This window comes from Semicossyphus pulcher, unplaced genomic scaffold, assembly GCF_022749685.1.
Source record: "Semicossyphus pulcher isolate SPU_LCO1_2020_fin unplaced genomic scaffold, fSemPul1.0.p SCAF_28, whole genome shotgun sequence".
Classification (NCBI taxonomy): domain Eukaryota; kingdom Metazoa; phylum Chordata; class Actinopteri; order Labriformes; family Labridae; genus Semicossyphus; species Semicossyphus pulcher.
The window spans coordinates 4,613,837-4,631,503 of record NW_027211702.1 but is presented as its reverse complement, the minus strand read 5'-3'; the positions used below and the strand labels follow the sequence as shown (position 1 = coordinate 4,631,503).

The following is a 17,667-nucleotide window of genomic DNA, read 5'->3' as shown; positions in this document are numbered from 1 at the left end:
TCAGGGCAGAAACGACAAGGCAGAGAGCTTTTACGACTCAGATCTTGCAGATGATTACCTCTTTAATTAGAATTTAAACTGGGCAATCTGACAGAATGGGATCAGGAGGAGCAGCAGGAAGAGTTTCTCACACTTTCATCATCTCAGAAAGTGCCTGACTCATGTGGGAGCAGATTAATGGAGTGTGAGAATGTGTGTGTGTGTGTGTGTGTGTGTGTGTGTGTGTTTGTCTGAAGCTCCATAACTGTTAACACTGACGCAGGTCTGGCAGGGTGTGAGAGAAAGAATAACAATGACCTCTGTACTGAACACAGCAATTAAATATTTGTGGGTGTGAGCGTTTGCATCAATATTCCTGCGCGGCCGTCACAGTGATAACTACACAGCCAATTAACAGGTATGCAGCAAATTGCAGACTCAGGTAAACTCGTTCTGCCATGTGTGAAAAACGTGTGAGGAGTGTCAAAGAGTCTGTGTGTGTGTGTGTGTGTGTGTGTGTGTGTGTGTGTGTGTGTGAGTGTGAGTGTGAGTGTGAGTGTGTGTGTGTGTGTGTGTGTGAGTGTGAGTGTGAGTGTGAGTGTGTGTGTGTGTGTGTGTGTGTGTGTGAGTATGAGGCAGATGAATACACACCAGGTATGAAGATTGAACTTGCAGAACAGGGTGTGTGTCCATGCATATTTGTGCAAAGGCATGTCTTACTGGGCAGTTTATAACAGTGAGGCAAAATCTACATTAAAAATGTGAGGGTGCGTTTATGTGCCGACCTCTGGTGATAAACCTCCTTCTTATTAAGCCGAACTTAAAAGTCTCTTAAATTAGGCAATAAGGCTGGTTTAAGTTTTAAAGTTTGAGAATAACATCCAGGACTGTATCTGCTTAAAGCTGCAGTAGGTAACATTATTAAAACCAACTTTTGTCACATTTGCTCGAACTGTCACTTTAAACATGCAGTAGTACATGAGATTATCTGTAAAAAAAAAAAACATGTTCCTCTGGCCCCTCCTACTGCTCCTAATGGCATTTGTAAGAATCCAACGCTCCCGAAACACAACAACCAATCAGAGGCGAGCAGTCTCTCAAGCTGCTGTCAATCACACGCTGCACAGCACCACTCCTCCACGCACGCTCACACTGTCAAGCTAAATTTCTTCAGTTTGCGCAGCGTCAGCCGGTTTGTGTCCACAAAAGCTGAGAGCTGGACCGAGGCTGAAATGAAACTAGAGTAAAGATTGGAGCGGCATTTCCGAGGTGGAGAGAGCTACGGGACCTGAAAGGATTAAAAAACGATGCAGAGTTAGGCAGTTCTGCTCGACAGGTAATTACCCCAGCTTCCTCTCTGCTCTCTGTATTTGTTTTCAAAAATGTTTCCAAATTGCTAAGATGTCTGTCTAAGACGTTGTGTTACGTTAGTGTTGCAGCCAGGCTAACCTTAGCTTGTTCTCAATGCGGCTGCTGTTCAGCGTTGTTTCATGGCGGAGTGGCTGAAAATATCTGAAGTGTCCAGGCAGTGTTACCGTTTCGGACTTTCTCCTGATAGTTCTGTGTGCCTGTGCTCTCATGGCTAAATGTTCAGTGTGTTACTGCTTAGTTGGCTCTGTTTGCCAACAGAAACTGTGGAAAAAACAAAGTTGTGGTTTTGCTGATTAGAATTAGCTGTAGATTACCATTCACAGCAAAAACCCAGATTTACGCTGCTTTGATGTGTATCTGCTTTGATAGTGTTGGTGGTGTAATACAACGGCTGCAGTTGTCATCATTTCACATTTTTACCGGTGTGTCCGCCATATTCTAAGCGAGAGGGAAGCAAGTTAAGAATTGCCTTATAAATAAGGACATGCCAGTGATTTAGTCTACGGTCAGACAATGCAGGCCTGCCAACTCGAGCACACAGGGAGCGATGATGAGTGAGGGCCTTAAGATTTGTCATAAACCTCAATGCTCCGTGGTATATAGTATCCAGAGAGTGAAGGTATTGAGAAGGTGCATGCATATACAAAACATCACCATCTTCAATCAGGGGCATAAAAGTAGCAGCAACAAGTCTTTTTGCAGCAAAAGAAAAACATGATTTGTTTGTAAAATAGATGCCCAGCTAGAGCTTCAACTTCTTTACAAGCTGCTGAATGTGAGCCTTAAAAGATAGTGAGTCATCAATTAAGATTCCCAGATGTTTATAAGACACAGACTCAATCAAATCGCTCTGAAATGTAAAAATAGATGGCAGGTTCAGAGGCTTTGTCTTTGAGTTTGTAAACATCACAAGTTTCATTTTATCTGAGTTGAAGCTCAATTTTAACTCACGAAAGGGTGTTGTTCAGTGTCAAAGGCATCTTGTAAATGACAGAGAGCCTGATACTGTGTTGGAGCGGAGCAGTAAACGAAATTAACATCCGCATACAAGTGAAAATTTTCATTGGAAGCATTATGACCGTTAAAGTTAATATAAATTGTAAATAACAGTGGTCCTAAGACCGAGCCCTGGGGCACGCCATTTATTATTTTAAGAGATCTAGAGGTGATGCGGACCAGTTCAGACCAGTAACCAGTTCAATTGAAAATGGCTTCCCAAAGTTCAATTTCTGTCTCCCAATCCCAAACTCCACCCTAAAGCCTGAGCACTGAACCTTCACAGACTTCAATGACGTCAGGCGTGCAGTGCATGAGTCTGTGAGGGTTTGAAAACTGCATAAAAATGAGGAATGGGACACACTATCATGACATCGCATGTTGCCTGGAAACAAGATGTGCCATGAAAAAAAGACAACCTCCAGCATGTAATTGCGTGTCTTACATAACATTGTTTACATAATTAAACAAAATACCAAAAGTCAGAAAGGCATTATTTTTAGCCGTTGCTTGCTTTGTTCACATTTAGTTGTTTTTTTTTAAAAACTTTATTGAATACTACTCGTGTTTGCATACGTCACCAAGTTGGCTTTGAACTCCGGGTAACTACCAAAGGAAAGTCTGCAGATTTGCGGACTCACAGGAAGTTGACTCACGCACTTTGGAGTTGAAAAGTCCGCATCAGAGCCCTCATGCACTTGGTGATGTGGGAAAGCGGTGGGAAAGCACTAAGCACTCACACACCTACTTGGACTGCGCCTCCAAGTTCGTGAGTTCATGTGTGGCATTACAGGATCTGCACTAAGTTGGTTTAAATCTTATCTATCAGATTGATCTCAGTTTGTTAATGTTCATGATGTGTCCTCTATGCAAACCAAAGTCAGTCATGGAGTTCCACAAGGTTCTGTGCTCGGACCGATTCTTTTTACCTTATATATGCTTCCCCTGGGTAATATCATGAGGAAACACTCCATTAATTTTCATTGTTATGCAGATGATACTCATACTTATCTATGAAGCCAGACAAAACCAATCAGCTATCTAAACTAGAAGCATGCCTTAAGGACATAAAGATCTGGATGACTAGAAACTTTCTGCTACTTAATTCAGACAAAACTGAAGTTATTGTGCTCGGCCCCAAACACCTTAGAGACTCTTTCTCTAATGATATAGCTGCCCTAGATGGCATCAGGCTGGCATCCAGCACTACTGTTAGGAATCTGGGAGTTCTATTTGATCAGGATATGTCCTTCATCTCCCACATAAAACAAATATCAAGGACAGCCTTCTTTCATCTTCGCAACATAGCAAAAATCAGACACATCTTGTCTCAACACGATGCAGAAAAACTAGTCCATGCATTCGTTACTTCCAGGTTGGATTATTGTAACTCGTTACTATCAGGCTGCCCTAATAAGTCACTAAAAACTCTGCAGCTGGTACAAAATGCTGCAGCACGTGTGCTGACAAGAACTAGGAAGAGAGATCACATCTCTCCTGTATTAGCCTCTCTGCACTGGCTTCCTGTAAAATATAGAATAGAATTTAAAATCCTTATTCTTACTTACAAAGCTCTTAATGGTCAGGCACCATCATATCTTAAAGAGCTCATAGTGCCATATTACCCCTCTAGAACATTGCGCTCCCAGGATGCAGGCCTGCTTGTGGTACCTAAAGTCTCTAAGAGTAGTGTTGGAGGTAGAGCCTTCAATTACCAGGCCCCACTCCTCTGGAACAATCTACCAGTCAAGGTCCGGGAGGCAGACACCCTCTCTTCTTTTAAGAGTAGACTTAAAACTTTCCTCTTTGACAAAGCTTATAGCTAGGGCCCATAGTTATGCTGCTATAGGTTTAGACTGCCGGGGGGATCTGACACACCAAGCTTCTCTCTCTCTCTCTCTCTGACTCTCTCTCTGACTTTCTCTCTCTGTCATATTAATGCAGCTCATTAACTCTATATCTTCTGGTCCCATTAACATTACTAACCACATATCTTCCCGGGAGTTCTTGTGCACCCTTGTCTTGAAGGTTCCTGAGGATCGTTGCTGCAGACCACCTGCTGCTGTGGACCTGCTCGACTGCAACAACTACTAACATCAGCCTTCCCCATAGTATCATTATTGTTGCTGCTAATGCTAATAGTAGACCTGTTGACTTCAACTGTTACAATTACGATTACCTCAGCCTTTATCATTACTCTGCTTCTCTCGCCAATTTATTTATTTATTTATTTATTTAGCCAATCTTCACCCTAGTCTACCACTATTATTGGCATTGTAACCATAAGTATGTGTCTGTTGTTGTTCATGTAACAAGGACATATGTTGTTGTGGTAACAAGAACATATGTTGTTGTTGCTCTCTTTGTCTGTCTCTGTCCTGCATCTCCTTCTATCCCATGTTCGGCCCATCCAGTCGAGGCAGACGGCTGTTCAACATGAGTCTGGTTCTGCTCGAGGTTTCTGCCTGTTAAAAGGAAGTTTTTCCTTGCCAATGTGCCGAATTGCTAAGTGCTACTCATGGTGGATTCATGTTGGGCCTCTCTTTAAATAACTTAACAAAGAGTCGGTCTAGACCTGCTCTTTCTGTAAAGTGTCTCGAGATAACCCTGGTTATGATTTGGCGCTATACAAATAAAATTTGATTGATTGATTGATTGATGTGTGGGAGATTGTGATTGGGACAAAGTGTTTTTAATGTCACTTAATTTAGTGACAGCGTGTTAGTGTTTGTTTAAGCAGGTTTATTAGGTTTCTTTGTTACCTGGCAGTCGACGTCGTCGTCACACACCCAGCTGGCTGGAATGCACGATGAGTTCCCACACTGGAACTCACTGGGACCACAGGACGACGGAGCGCACTCCACCTCATCAGAGCCGTCGCCACAGTCGTCCTCACCGTTACACACAAAGTTCCGGGAGATGCAGCGGCTGCTGGCGCACGTGAACTCATTTGGTGCACAGGTGACATTACCTGGAGGCAGTTAGGGACAGAGGAAGAGAATATCAGCACTGTTAGAGGGGTAACAGCTCAGCCACTTTGAGCACAAGGTCAAACAAGCCATTTTAGAAGACCATTTATCTTATTCTAAAATGGCTTTTAGAATCTAGAAACTGACCCTTTCATAATCTTTGGACACATTTGGTTTACATTTACAACACAGGCTTTCAGCTGCTGCTGCTCACTCACTGTATAATCTGTCACACGTCACTTATAAAAGATGAACACAAAAGGGACTCTGCTCCGTAGCCCGAGAGGTTGAACACTGCACATGGATTTCTGGTGTAATTATACTCCTGTGAACAAAGCCTTACTGCCATACACTTTAGAAGTAATTGTCATTAATACAGATTAACACCATGGTTTTCCACATTTCCCTGCATTCCTTAATAAAAACATTAGTTTTATTAGGAGGGAGTTTTACACTACACAAGTACGAGAGAATGTAAAACCTGGGTACAAAGATTGTGATTTACACAGGCCTGTGGCGGCTCACTTTAACAGATATGTGGGGTTGAAGGTCACGGCCTGAAAACATGCGTCATACAACAACATAGTAAAACATCCAGCGACAGAGTTCAAGGACAACAGGAGCCCTGATAATAGGAGGAGAAATCTGTTAATTGCCATCTTGTCTTACATTTTAAGCAGCAAATATCTCAGATTAGCATCTTTAGCTGCAGAATTATACATAGGGATGCAGCTTGTACTTACTCAACATTAGCATATGTAAGATGAAAGACCCTCATACTCATTAAAGTGTTGGCACATATGTCAAGTATGGAAATCCAATGGTAGCAGAGGGTTTTTCATTAATGATGGCAATCTTAACTTATATTTTGTCAATTTGTTTGTGTTAAAATTGTCATTTCAACTAGAATCACAGATTTTCTTCATTTAAAAAGTGTCTATTTATCATCCAGCTTGGGAATTCCTCAGGGTCCCCCAGGAGGAGCTGGAAAACATTGATGGACAGTTGGATGAAATCTTCCAGCATACTACGGGCTGCTTCAGCCTCTTCTGTCAAAACCAATTATTTGAGCTTGTTGAGGCAGAGCAACGCGCTCTGCGCAAAAGGCTTTCAGTTTGTTTATTCTGGCCAGTTTTTATGATAAACAGCCAGAGGATGAGACGTAACTGAACACATCCATGAAAACAGTTTGCATGCTTGAGTAAGTGCAAAACATCAGCTGTTCCACTTAATTAGCAGCACTCTCATCACTACAAAACATTTCAGTCGCCCTGCACGATATGAGGAAAAACTGATTAGCGGTAACACTGTTCAATATTGAGATGACAATATGTCCTGAGAGAAATTAAGTGTGCGTATTAGCTTTACACTTCCTACGCTGTTCAATACAAAACTTCTAGACCACGTGTCAAACTCAAGGCCCACAGTTATTTCTGGCCGCTGAGATAATATCATGTCTATCATAACTGGCCTGCCGATATACAGTGCGCACCCTGCTGATACTATGAATCCCAGAATGTACTGCAGCAAAGGGCGCACCAATCAAGACCTGCAAGCACCAGCTGTGTGAGCATTTCTGTGCAACATAACTGAGCATCTCACTGTGCTAAACCTCGAGCTTGAGGAACAGGACTTTGTGATCACAGACATGTATGACACAGTGAGAGCTTAACAAGCCAAGCTGACCCTGTGGGAGACTCAGATGCAGCGAGGAAACTTGTCACTTTTCATGTTGCCAGACAATGACAAACCAGGTCTCCACCGCTGTGTTCCCAACTGCGCATCTTGCTGATAAACTGAGCGGACCTGGCAGAGTTCACACAGCGATTTGCCGACTTTGCTCAGAAATTTAAATTTGAACTGCTTAGTAATCTGTTTGTAGTTCACATGAAAAGAGCACCTGTAAACACCCAAATGGAGCCGACAGAACTCCGAAACAGTGCCCCAAGCTCCGCCTACAAGCTGCTCAAATGTTTGGAAGCACATGCCTGTGTAAGCAACTAATGCACACCTTCCCTCCACCCTGAGAGTGTCCGCAGCTCAGAACCTAACCCCAAACATGAATGAACCTGCAGATGCCAAGCACCTGGCTCTGGCAAATAAGAGCAGAGTGCACTTAGTAAATGTTTTCTTTTTGCACCTAATCACAGGTCGACTGCTTTTGGTTGAAACATTTGCACATTTTCACCAGATTGATCACATTTTAAAAAGTCTTATTTTGTTGATGGTGTTGTGAATAAAAAACAGAACACATAAGATTTTCTGGAGGGAAAAAATGTAGTTTTCTGGCTGTTTTTGATGCATGTGATAAATCTTTTTTGGAAATGACTCAGTGAAAAATTGCTGATAGGGAGGGAGACAAACAAATGAATGGTGCTGATGTGTCGATTATTTTAAATTTGATCTCATTTTTTTTTATACCCTTGGTTTGTTGTGAATTCGTAAGTATATATTTCTGTATGACTAATTTGTCATAATACCTCTGTTAAAGACGTGGTTTATATAAGTTGACCACGTTCAGCCCTCGTCTTCATCGACCCAGTTTTTAATTTGGCCCCCTCTCTGATTGAGTTTGACACCCCTGTTCTAGACGATTGTCCTTGCCCTTTTCTTCTTTCTTAGCTAGCTAGCTAACCTCACAGTACCTACCAAAAAGATAATTAATGTTAGGGTAGCAGCTGGCTAGCTGGGTCCTCATTCAATGGCTAAATGGTGTGAATGTATGGCCCATGTATCCAGAGCTCCATCTGATTGATCAAACGTCCGCATACTGCGTTTGAATGTATGGTGCATGTGCAAAAAATGTTTTGACTTATTTGTCTTGTCTTTTTTTTTTGCATTTATCGTGCATGTTTATATCGAGACGATGAAAACACAGCTTACTGCACAGCTCTACACCGCGTCATTGCCCTTGTAAAGATCACAACACTCGTGTGTGTGTGTGTGTGTGTGTGTGTGTGTGTGTGTGTGTTCAAGGTTGTCTCGGCACTAGATGAATCAGGAAAAAGGGTGTACAACACAGCTGCAGCTGCAAAGAGGCTATAGTTGAGTGAGTCTATAATGATTCACTCCAAAAATTTGTTATTCATGGACATCAGATGGAAAGTCAAAGTCCCAAAATACAGCGAAGAAATGTGGCCTCGTTTGCTCAAAATAACAGGAAATCATTTTTGCAGCCGTCAGGATCCAATAATCCATTGTGCTAAGAGGCAGGTCAGTTGTTTAATGATGTGTTCAGGCATTCCTCGTCAACACAAGGTCAGAAATGATCTTGTGACCACATCATAGTTTATCATTTTTCTCTGTCTTCAAGTGCACATCAATCACTGGCAAATCATTGACATGATGTGAACTAATAAAAAGGCCAAAGCAGGACGTGAATAAAGGGAGCCAGACGTGATCTCCTCTGATGATTCCTGACGGCAGCTTTGACATGTTTATCGCAGGGCTTTCAAGATTCATCAAAGTTAACTGCAAGTGACACAAACGTTGCTGTAACAGTAAGTAATCATCAGCTCTCATTTTACTCTAACATCGTGACATTTAACAGCAAGCTCCTGGTAATGAACTCACTATCTGTGCTACATGACTCAGTAAAATATGAAATGCATTAAAAATGCATAAGAATAAATGTTGAGTCATGACTTGGCGCTGGTATAGTCTAGGTCAAATTACATTAGAAAAAAAGGCTGCTGATAACTGTACAAAAACCCAATTTTAAAACTTAATTCACAGATTGTTGTAGCCCTTTTTACACTGTGATTCTGCCATAGCTGAGGTTAACGCTCATGTATGGAAACTTCAATGACTAGTGATTGTTTTAGTTACATTTCCTCTCACTGATCATCCTCCACTCTGCAAATCTGGTACTGATTGGCTACAGGAGTCGTATTGGTCAACAGAGCTGTCTATCATAATTTTTACAGCATCAAATAAGTAAACTTGTCAAAAAAATCAACACTTGGATGTAAATCAGCAAAAGAACTAACTATGGCAGAAACCATGTTTGAGAAAAATGTATCTGATATGTACTTTGATTTTTTTGACTCATGTCCCATCTGTTAACATGGAGGACGCGGGCTTTATGAGCTATACTGCAGCCAGTCAGCAGGGGGCGATAGAGAGGTTTTAGCTTCACTTTCAGGGAGCTGTCATGTCGTATATCTTTTTATACAGTCCATGTGTAAAACGCACAGAGGCACAACAGTCCCGGCTTGAACTTGCAATGTCAAAGGGGCTACTGGCTTGAGCGTAGGACCTTCAGTTCTATTACATTAACCCTACCATGTTGTGTTCTGTAACTGTCATATGTCTGCCTCAGCATTTAGATTGATCTTCAAACATCCCTCCCATGTTAATTCATGCATGTCCACCTACCACAGTTGACCTCATCCTCTTCGTTGTCGCAGTCCTTCTCTCCGTCACACTTCCAGAAGATGGGGACACACTGAGTGGAGCCCACGCCGCAGCTGAACTCATTCATGCGACACGTCCTCATGTCTGCATGAACAAACGCAAAACACAGTTAATGTATCATTGCATCTTTGTTCAGCAGTTCAGATAAATGTATATAAAAGGTAAGAAGTAGGAGTTAGAAACTAACAAGTGAAAACATCAAATGGGCAAAATGAATAATGTGCCCTTTTCTTGGTTTTGTTGGATGTGTCACTGCTGCTTTTTTAATCTATATTGATTTACATCTGTTACAAAACTGCAAGGAAATTAAAGCATGACTGATAGTTTGAGCATCATTAAAACTCGAATGGATTACACCCTAGCACCATTTCTCAGGTGGTTGTGTCTTTTAAAACCTTTCAATGTCTAACTAATTACACACTGTGGTCTATTTAAAACCACCGCTGGTTTTCTCAGGCGCACAAAAGTTGACACTAATGACAGAGATTTTGAGTTAACATCTTGGTTGTCTTTTTCCTTAATGATTCAGTGAATAGAAAGTGCTGCTCACTTCCTTAATTCAACACTGATGCAAGACAACGGACGTAAGCACAATCAGAGCACGAGTCCTTCACACACAAAGCTGCAGCAGACAAACACACTCACACGTGCTTTAGATTCCACTCACAGCTGCCAAGTCATGTGTAACAGCTGGTCAAACAGCACAGTGATATAACAGATATAGTGGCTGCGTTGACCTGCACGCACACCACAACAGCTATGACTGAAACTTAACACGGCCTCGTAACACTCACACAAGTACAGACTACAAACTGTTCAAGACCTTCAGTTGACCGACACACTATTCCAAGTGCAAGTGGAAACATTGAGTACTCACAGGTTGTACCATTTAATCTATACAAGAACAGCCCCATGTCAGAGAGACACAAAACAAATGGCACTGCAGGGCTTATTTTTTATTCAATTTCTCAGCAAGAAACTTTCATTTTAAATTTAAGTGTGGAGGATAAATTAGACCAGAACACACGTGAAAAGGCGAAGTGAATCCATGCGCCATTTGGGCTTTACCCGACTCAGCATTTTGTCAGTTGAATCAGATTGGCTTTTCTTTATGAAGCTTCAGCATAACAACAGACTCGTGTATAAGTCTGATAATGTGCGTCGTAAAACAAAAACATGGCACTTACGTCAAACATTTCCAGCACACTACTTAGTGTTTCATTCCTCATCTGTCACCTCGATCTTATAATGTCAAGGTGACAAACTGAGCTTAAGTTAGCGGCAGCTCTGCCTCGGATTGAAGAAACTCTAAATTAAGCAGTGTCACGCTAAAAATCAGTGTTTTTATCAGTTTTAAGAACCGAGTCAGTTAGTTTTGGAGAGGACGAGACCTCTGTGGGTCAGTCCGCTCTGGTAATAACCTTGTGAGCTATGAGCACTGAAGGAATCCTGCCCTCAACCAGCTAAGCACCTTAAAACAAGCTAGCAACAGCTAAACTCACAGGCCCTTCCATCAAAGGGGGTCAAACATACAAGTTTTTAAAGTGGTTTGTTCAGTGTCTTTACTGTTATAAATCACCAGGCCTATTACTTTTGGCAGAAGGACACCTGCAGGTAACAAAGGTCATTTTGAGACTCTTAAGGTTTACAACCTTAGACTTACACAATGCAAGATACTCAAGTCTTCTTGACTAATCATTTAAATCGTTGACTTTTAGGAGGCAGCCCTACATACCATCATGTCTTAACTGTTCACAACAACCACCACCCTTACAAGCACCCACCACCACCCTAGCAACAACAACAACCACCACCACCACCACCACCACCACCACCACCACCCTAACATCCACTGCCAACAACCCACCACCACCGCCAACAACCCACCACCACCGTCACCACCACCGCCAACAACCCACCACCACCGTCACCACCACCGCCAACAACCCACCACCACCCTAACATCCACCGCCAACAACCCACCACCACCCTAACATCCACCACCACAACAACAACAAGCTCTACCACCACCACCCTTAGTTAAGTATCAAAGTAACAAATTCTTCCACGATTTTGAGCTCATGCATTCTGGGACAGACAAAAGCTCCATCCATCATCTAAGATTTAAAAGTTCCATTAGCTAAAAAAAAAAAAAATCTGGTTTACATCTGTGTTTTTCACTTCCTTGTCCAGGCCTACCGGCTGCTTTTTTGCAATCCAACTACGCCACTTTCTCTGAAACATTGCAGAAACTTCACAGGGTCTTGGCAACACCACACAGTAGAGGCTTTGAATAACTCTGCTTTAACAACTCCCCACACTGCACCACTCTCGTTTTGGCATCAGCAAACCAAAGATCCACATCCAGAAGTACAGGAGGGATTTGCCCCGATGTACTGTTTTCTTTTCTGCCAGGGGTAAAAGTATTTATTTATTTATGCTGCTTTCAGGTTTGTGCACTCAGAAACCAAAAGGACTGCTTTGTGAAAAGAGCTATAACCCTGTCACGCACGTGTGAAAATCCCTACACAAACACTGAGACGAGGCCTTGCGGGTTAAATTCAGTTTCTGGCTCAAGAATTGGTCAAATTTTTTCCACTACCTATTCTCAAATGACATGTTAAGTCTCACAACAAAACCCCTGCTTGTTTCTTACAAAAAAATCCACTCAAGACCTTCAATATTAGAAAACCTTCTAAATCATGTATTTGGAAAGAGGAAGTTATCTCCAGTAGAAGCAGTTAGGAATGGGCATTGGGGACCTTATTGAAATATTGAGAAGCTCCTAAACAGTTTCCTATCCTTTTCCTATCCATCCCGAAATGATGATAAAGCTCCAAGTGTTGGGCGATTTGACATGCCCTTACTGCAAATTCTATGCTTCTTGGGATGACAGGGAAAAATATTCACAGGTGTGGGCTCAACTCTGCATTTAGTTGTGTTTTCACTAAATGTAGTAATGTATGTAAAGGGTAGTAAGTTGTGTGTAAACTGCAGTGCACCATGTTGCTCTGAGGAGTCAGAGAAAGTAAAAGCGTCAGTTCCGTTCATAATCAGTTATAAAATCTCAGCGGCGCACTTTGGGTCGTCTCTCGTGGTAAGCTGATGAAAGTGTGTTAGCCAGAGGGAAGAGTCCATCACAGGGAGAGCAGGATTAACCACCGTCGGGTTGACGAAGTGTTTTAGCAGACTTCACTGACTTTGTCAACATCAGAGCTGAGAGCATCAGAGCAGCCTACAGACTGGAGTCACGCTGCCCTCGGTTTCTAACAGATATCTCTGCTACAGTTTTTTTTTTATACTGTATGGTTCATTTAGGTTCTCGTATTTTAAGATTACGTTTTCAGTCTGAAATACTGTTGCTCCAGCATTGCTCTGTTGACAATGAGGCTGATAAAAAACATTAAACTGACTGTAGTTATGAACTCAGCAAAAAGTAAACTTTTAATTTACGTTCCTAAATAACACCAGATGTTAGTTATTTTTCACTAAATTATTGGGTGCTATCAATAAGAATGAGGATTTAAATGATACTGTCCAGTGGGACTGGGTTTTAAAAAAAAAAAGTAAATTTTCCGATTTGAATGACCCAATATCGATTAATAAATCCCGAGATCGATCTTTAAAAATATGTGTAAAAATGTGTCAGATAACTCATGTTTCTGAGCGCAGCACAACTCGGCGCATCCCCCGAAACACAGCAGTGTAGGAGACATGCCTGGACTTGTTTACTGCACCTACTACGGAGACAGTGATCGGTGATCAGTGATCTCCGGACTCTTTATCGCGTGTGCGTCCATGAGTATAAAAATTAGTTTTGCACTGATGTTTATGTTACTCTCGGTTAGCGTCGGCTTAGGTCGTAAGAGTATTTTCAGCATGTTGTTATACAGTCTTTTCCTATATCTCTTAGTCTCGTGTTTTTGTTCTTCATGCTTTGAGATCTCGTGCGCCAAATCACTTTCAAAACTGGTTCAATAGTGAACGTTTTTTCACCGACTAGTTGAAGACGTTGAACATTTATGCTCAGACCAGATTCCACCAGGAATCTGCTTCTGTCGCATGATTCATAACACTTATCAATTGCGATTTTCAAGTCGCATCTCATACATTTAGTGGCATAGACACCAAGAGTGGACTTGGATTCAATCCCAACAGAGCTGGTTGAATCAAGCACTAATCACCATCCGCCACAGAGGTTTCTTGTCTTCCTGTCAGCTATTATTAGCAAACATTTATTGCTTTGTTTCAAATTGCAGTGAATTTATTTAGATGAGTGTTTTTTCTTTAAGTATATATATATATAAATCTCTAGACTTTTCTGCTGCTAGGAGCAAAAAAAAAGGTTCTGAATGTCTCATCAACCCCCGAGCAAGGCTTTCTTCTATGATCTCCACTGAGGATACTGGTTTCGTCCCGGTACTCTGCCGTCTGGAAGTCGGGAGCAGACTTGAGGTTCAGTATTTGCAGTACCATGAAATGGATTAAAGAGACACTTTCTATCCCTCTTCAGCTGTCATACAAAAGCAGCTTTAAGCATTCAGGAAGCTTTCAGGGAGCACAGTGAAGATCAAACCAACAAGTGTTTGATGAAGTGCTTCCTCTTTCCTCTGATGTTTATCGTTTTACCTGAGGAGACGCCACAGTCCATTTGTCTTAACAACAGCACAGAGGAGAGACTCAATAAAAAGCAACTTCAGTATAAACACTTTCCATCATCACTTATCTATAACAAGCACATCGGCATAACCCCACATCACAGTCATAGCATTTAAAGCCCTGCAGCTCCCCTTAGTTCCACTTAAACAACTTATTTATTTGACAGGGCTGCTCACAGGGGACTCCCCCTGACTGCTTTTAAGTGCCTCGCTGAATTTCTGCAACAGTGAGATACTCTTACCCACAGCAGGAACTCTCTACTCTGCACTCATGGTCACAAATGCTTTTTGTAAAAATCTGCAGCTGCTTAAACAGCTCAAAGAGTAATCACCGGAAAGTCTTAAACAGCTTTCAGCCTCAAGGAAACCCCAATATATTTACTTTCTAAAGGAGGGCCTTGCCTGCTCGGATTTGTCAGTTGAATCTATTTGGCTGTTCCATATAAAGCTTTGACTATACGTCACTAATCCCCATCAGCCTACATGAGTCTAATGTTTTACCTATATGAAGAAGTTAAGATGTGTTCATAAGCACCAGCTGTTGGGCTGATTGAAAAATATTCCAGTTAATTGCATTCTTCATGCTTTAAGTCACAACATCATAGAAATCAGACACATAGGCTGAGCAGAAAGTAGACGGCTTGACGGGAAGTCCAAAGAGCGTTGGAGAGACACTGACCCTCAGTGTCTTCACCAGAGAGGAAGAGACCTTTACTAATAGTTTGTCTCCCTGAAAAAAACCTTTTGAAGACCAATTAGGGCTGCACAATTAATATAATATTAATCCCAATCATGATTTTGGCTTCCCACGGGTAAATTACTGATAGATGGCCATACAGACGTTTAAACTGCATGCTCCGCCCAGAGACAACTCTGCTGTATATCAAATAATGCGCCGCCTAAACTAACAGTCATTCCCACAGGGGGCGATCGAGGGGTTTGGGCTGCACTTTTGGGGGAGCTGGCATGTCATGTCATGGATGCCTACCTTGCAGAGGCAGCTTAAAGTGGAAGAGTAAACAACAGAGGCCAAATGGTGACTTTCAGCCAAAGGAGTCTGTGGTTGTCATAGTTACAGCAGCTGTTGAAAACGGGAAGAGAATATGTAGCTGTCCTCGTGAATGCCTCTTCGTTGTTTTATATTATGAGCCTAAAATCTACTTCTCTGTAGCGTCTTTGAAGTGTTGTTTGTGCAAACGTGTCATGTAGGCTACCAACCCTCAGTCGCACTTTGAACGCTGCTTGTTGTTAGGCTAAAAACAGGAAGAGAGCGAGTCACTCTTTAAACCGAAACACAGGTCCCCCAAAACGGCTCGGCATCGGTTTGGAGGTATTCCAGGTTCAGGGTAAGTGATGTTAAGCAAGAAAAAAGTGTAGCATGATGAGTGTAGGAAGGCCAAGTTGAATAGTGTCGCTACTCCCCGTCCTTGTCCAGCGTCAAGTCACACATAACAGCGATGCTGTACAGCACGACACCCTATCCACCCAACTCCAAAAGACAGACCCGAAATTACCAATGCAGACTGCATTGCATTTTGCCTCCAGAAGATGCACCACATTCAGGCAAAGAACCACATTTTTTATCTTGGTTTGATGCAAAATTGTACACGAGCTGGAATGAAGCACAAAATGGAACTGAGAGCTTTGCACCGTTTATTTAAATGTGAAAGACCCTCAGAACAAGTTAGCGACAGCTCGGCTCACAATCCTTCCTGATGTTTGGTGTCAGATGGAGAGCAACAGAGAAACACAGAGTTGTAATAAAAACTGCTTTATTCATGGTTTTTACCAGCTGTGACCTCTGGTCCATTTGTTTTGGAGAAGAAAAGACCTCCACAGAATTAGAAAATTACCCTTCAGTTTTTATTGTTCCCAAAGTTTTAAGTGGAAAGCAAATTATCTGCAAAGTTTACAGCCTGCACTGCCCTGTGACCAGTTACACCACTTAGAAACACAAACAAAAAAGAAATCGAGAAATTGGCAACATTTCTCTGATCAACTTTTAGGAGGCATCTCACGAAATACTAATCACATGACCAAAAAAAGAAGAATCGTTGGTTAAAAGCTTCAGATTAAAAGGCATCTGAAGCAAGTGGACAAATTGATTAGACGAACAACTCAAACTACCATATGGTGTATACTGGCAGGAATCCCTTTAGGTTTAGATTTGTTAGAGTGTGGGGACTTATGACAAAGGTGCAACACAAGGAGCCTTTCAACACATGAGCAGCAAGCAAACACCTTCTAATTGAAGCCTAAACGTAATAAATACACTGGTTTTAGGTCACTTTGTCCTTGCCGTTTGTTGCTATAGCCTGAATCTGCACTCTACACTGAAGTCTCAGAGACTGCAGTAATTAAAGCTGCTCACACTGCCGACCTGGGGGACCCATGTGTACAAGCCCCAGTTCATACTTCTGTTATTTACGGTCTTTCTTGATGCTAATCTGCTTTGAGGTTCTCTGCAAAACTAGTTGTAAATAAACCTATTTGTTCAAAGTTAAAATAGAAGGAATAGGTGACCTGTGTACAGCAATGTTCTCTCAGGCGGCAGATAAAGCAGGAATAATAATCAATCGTGCAGCATGCAACAGATTTATTGAACAGTAAAAGTCACCTCAGCTATGTCAGTCTTACAAAACTGGGTTATAAAGCCTTCAAACACAGGATGTTGGTTTTAGAGGTCTATTATTGGATCCGTGTTTAAAGAACAATATTGATATAATCTCAACAAAAACAGGATTCTGTGTCTTTGTACTATTCTCTACCTATTGTTGCAAAAGACTTCAAAACAAAATACACGTGACTTTCACCGTTGCGTTTGATGACTTGTAGAGCTCGACCGATATAAGGGAAGGTCCATAGTATTGTCCGATATTGGCCCATCATCGATATATTGTATCAGCATATATACACTCATCAGCCATAACATAATGACCACTGACGGGTCAAGTAAACATTGCTCAGTCAATGGGTGGGATATGTTAGGCAGCAAGTGAAGATTTTGTCCTTGAAGCTGATGTGTTGGAAGCAGAAAAAATGGGCAAGCGTGAGGATGTGAGCGACCTTGACAAGGGCCAAATTGGGATTGCTAGAAGGCTGGGTCAGAGCATCTCCAAAACTCTTGTGGGGTGTTCCCTGTCTGCAGTGGTCAGTAAAAGTAGTCCAAGGAAGGAAAACTAGTGAACCTGCGACAAGGGCTCATCGGCACCAGAGTGCACTATGGGAAGAAGGCAAGCTGGCGGAGGCAGTGTGATGCTTTGGGTAATGTTCAGCTG

General features: G+C 42.0%; 1 protein-coding gene across 3 annotated transcripts in view; it reads right to left on the bottom strand.

Moving 5' to 3' along the window:
• vldlr (very low density lipoprotein receptor) overlaps nucleotides 1-17,667 on the bottom strand; it is an 86,519-nt gene that overhangs the window by 44,524 nt on the left and 24,328 nt on the right. For all 3 annotated transcript variants that reach the window (XM_069677134.1, XM_069677135.1, XM_069677136.1), the window contains exons 4-5: nucleotides 9,693-9,815; nucleotides 5,109-5,317 (exon numbers count right to left, since the gene is read on the bottom strand). In XM_069677134.1, the coding sequence (XP_069533235.1) occupies nucleotides 5,109-5,317; nucleotides 9,693-9,815 (332 nt within the window). The remainder of the gene's footprint in view (nucleotides 1-5,108; nucleotides 5,318-9,692; nucleotides 9,816-17,667) is intronic.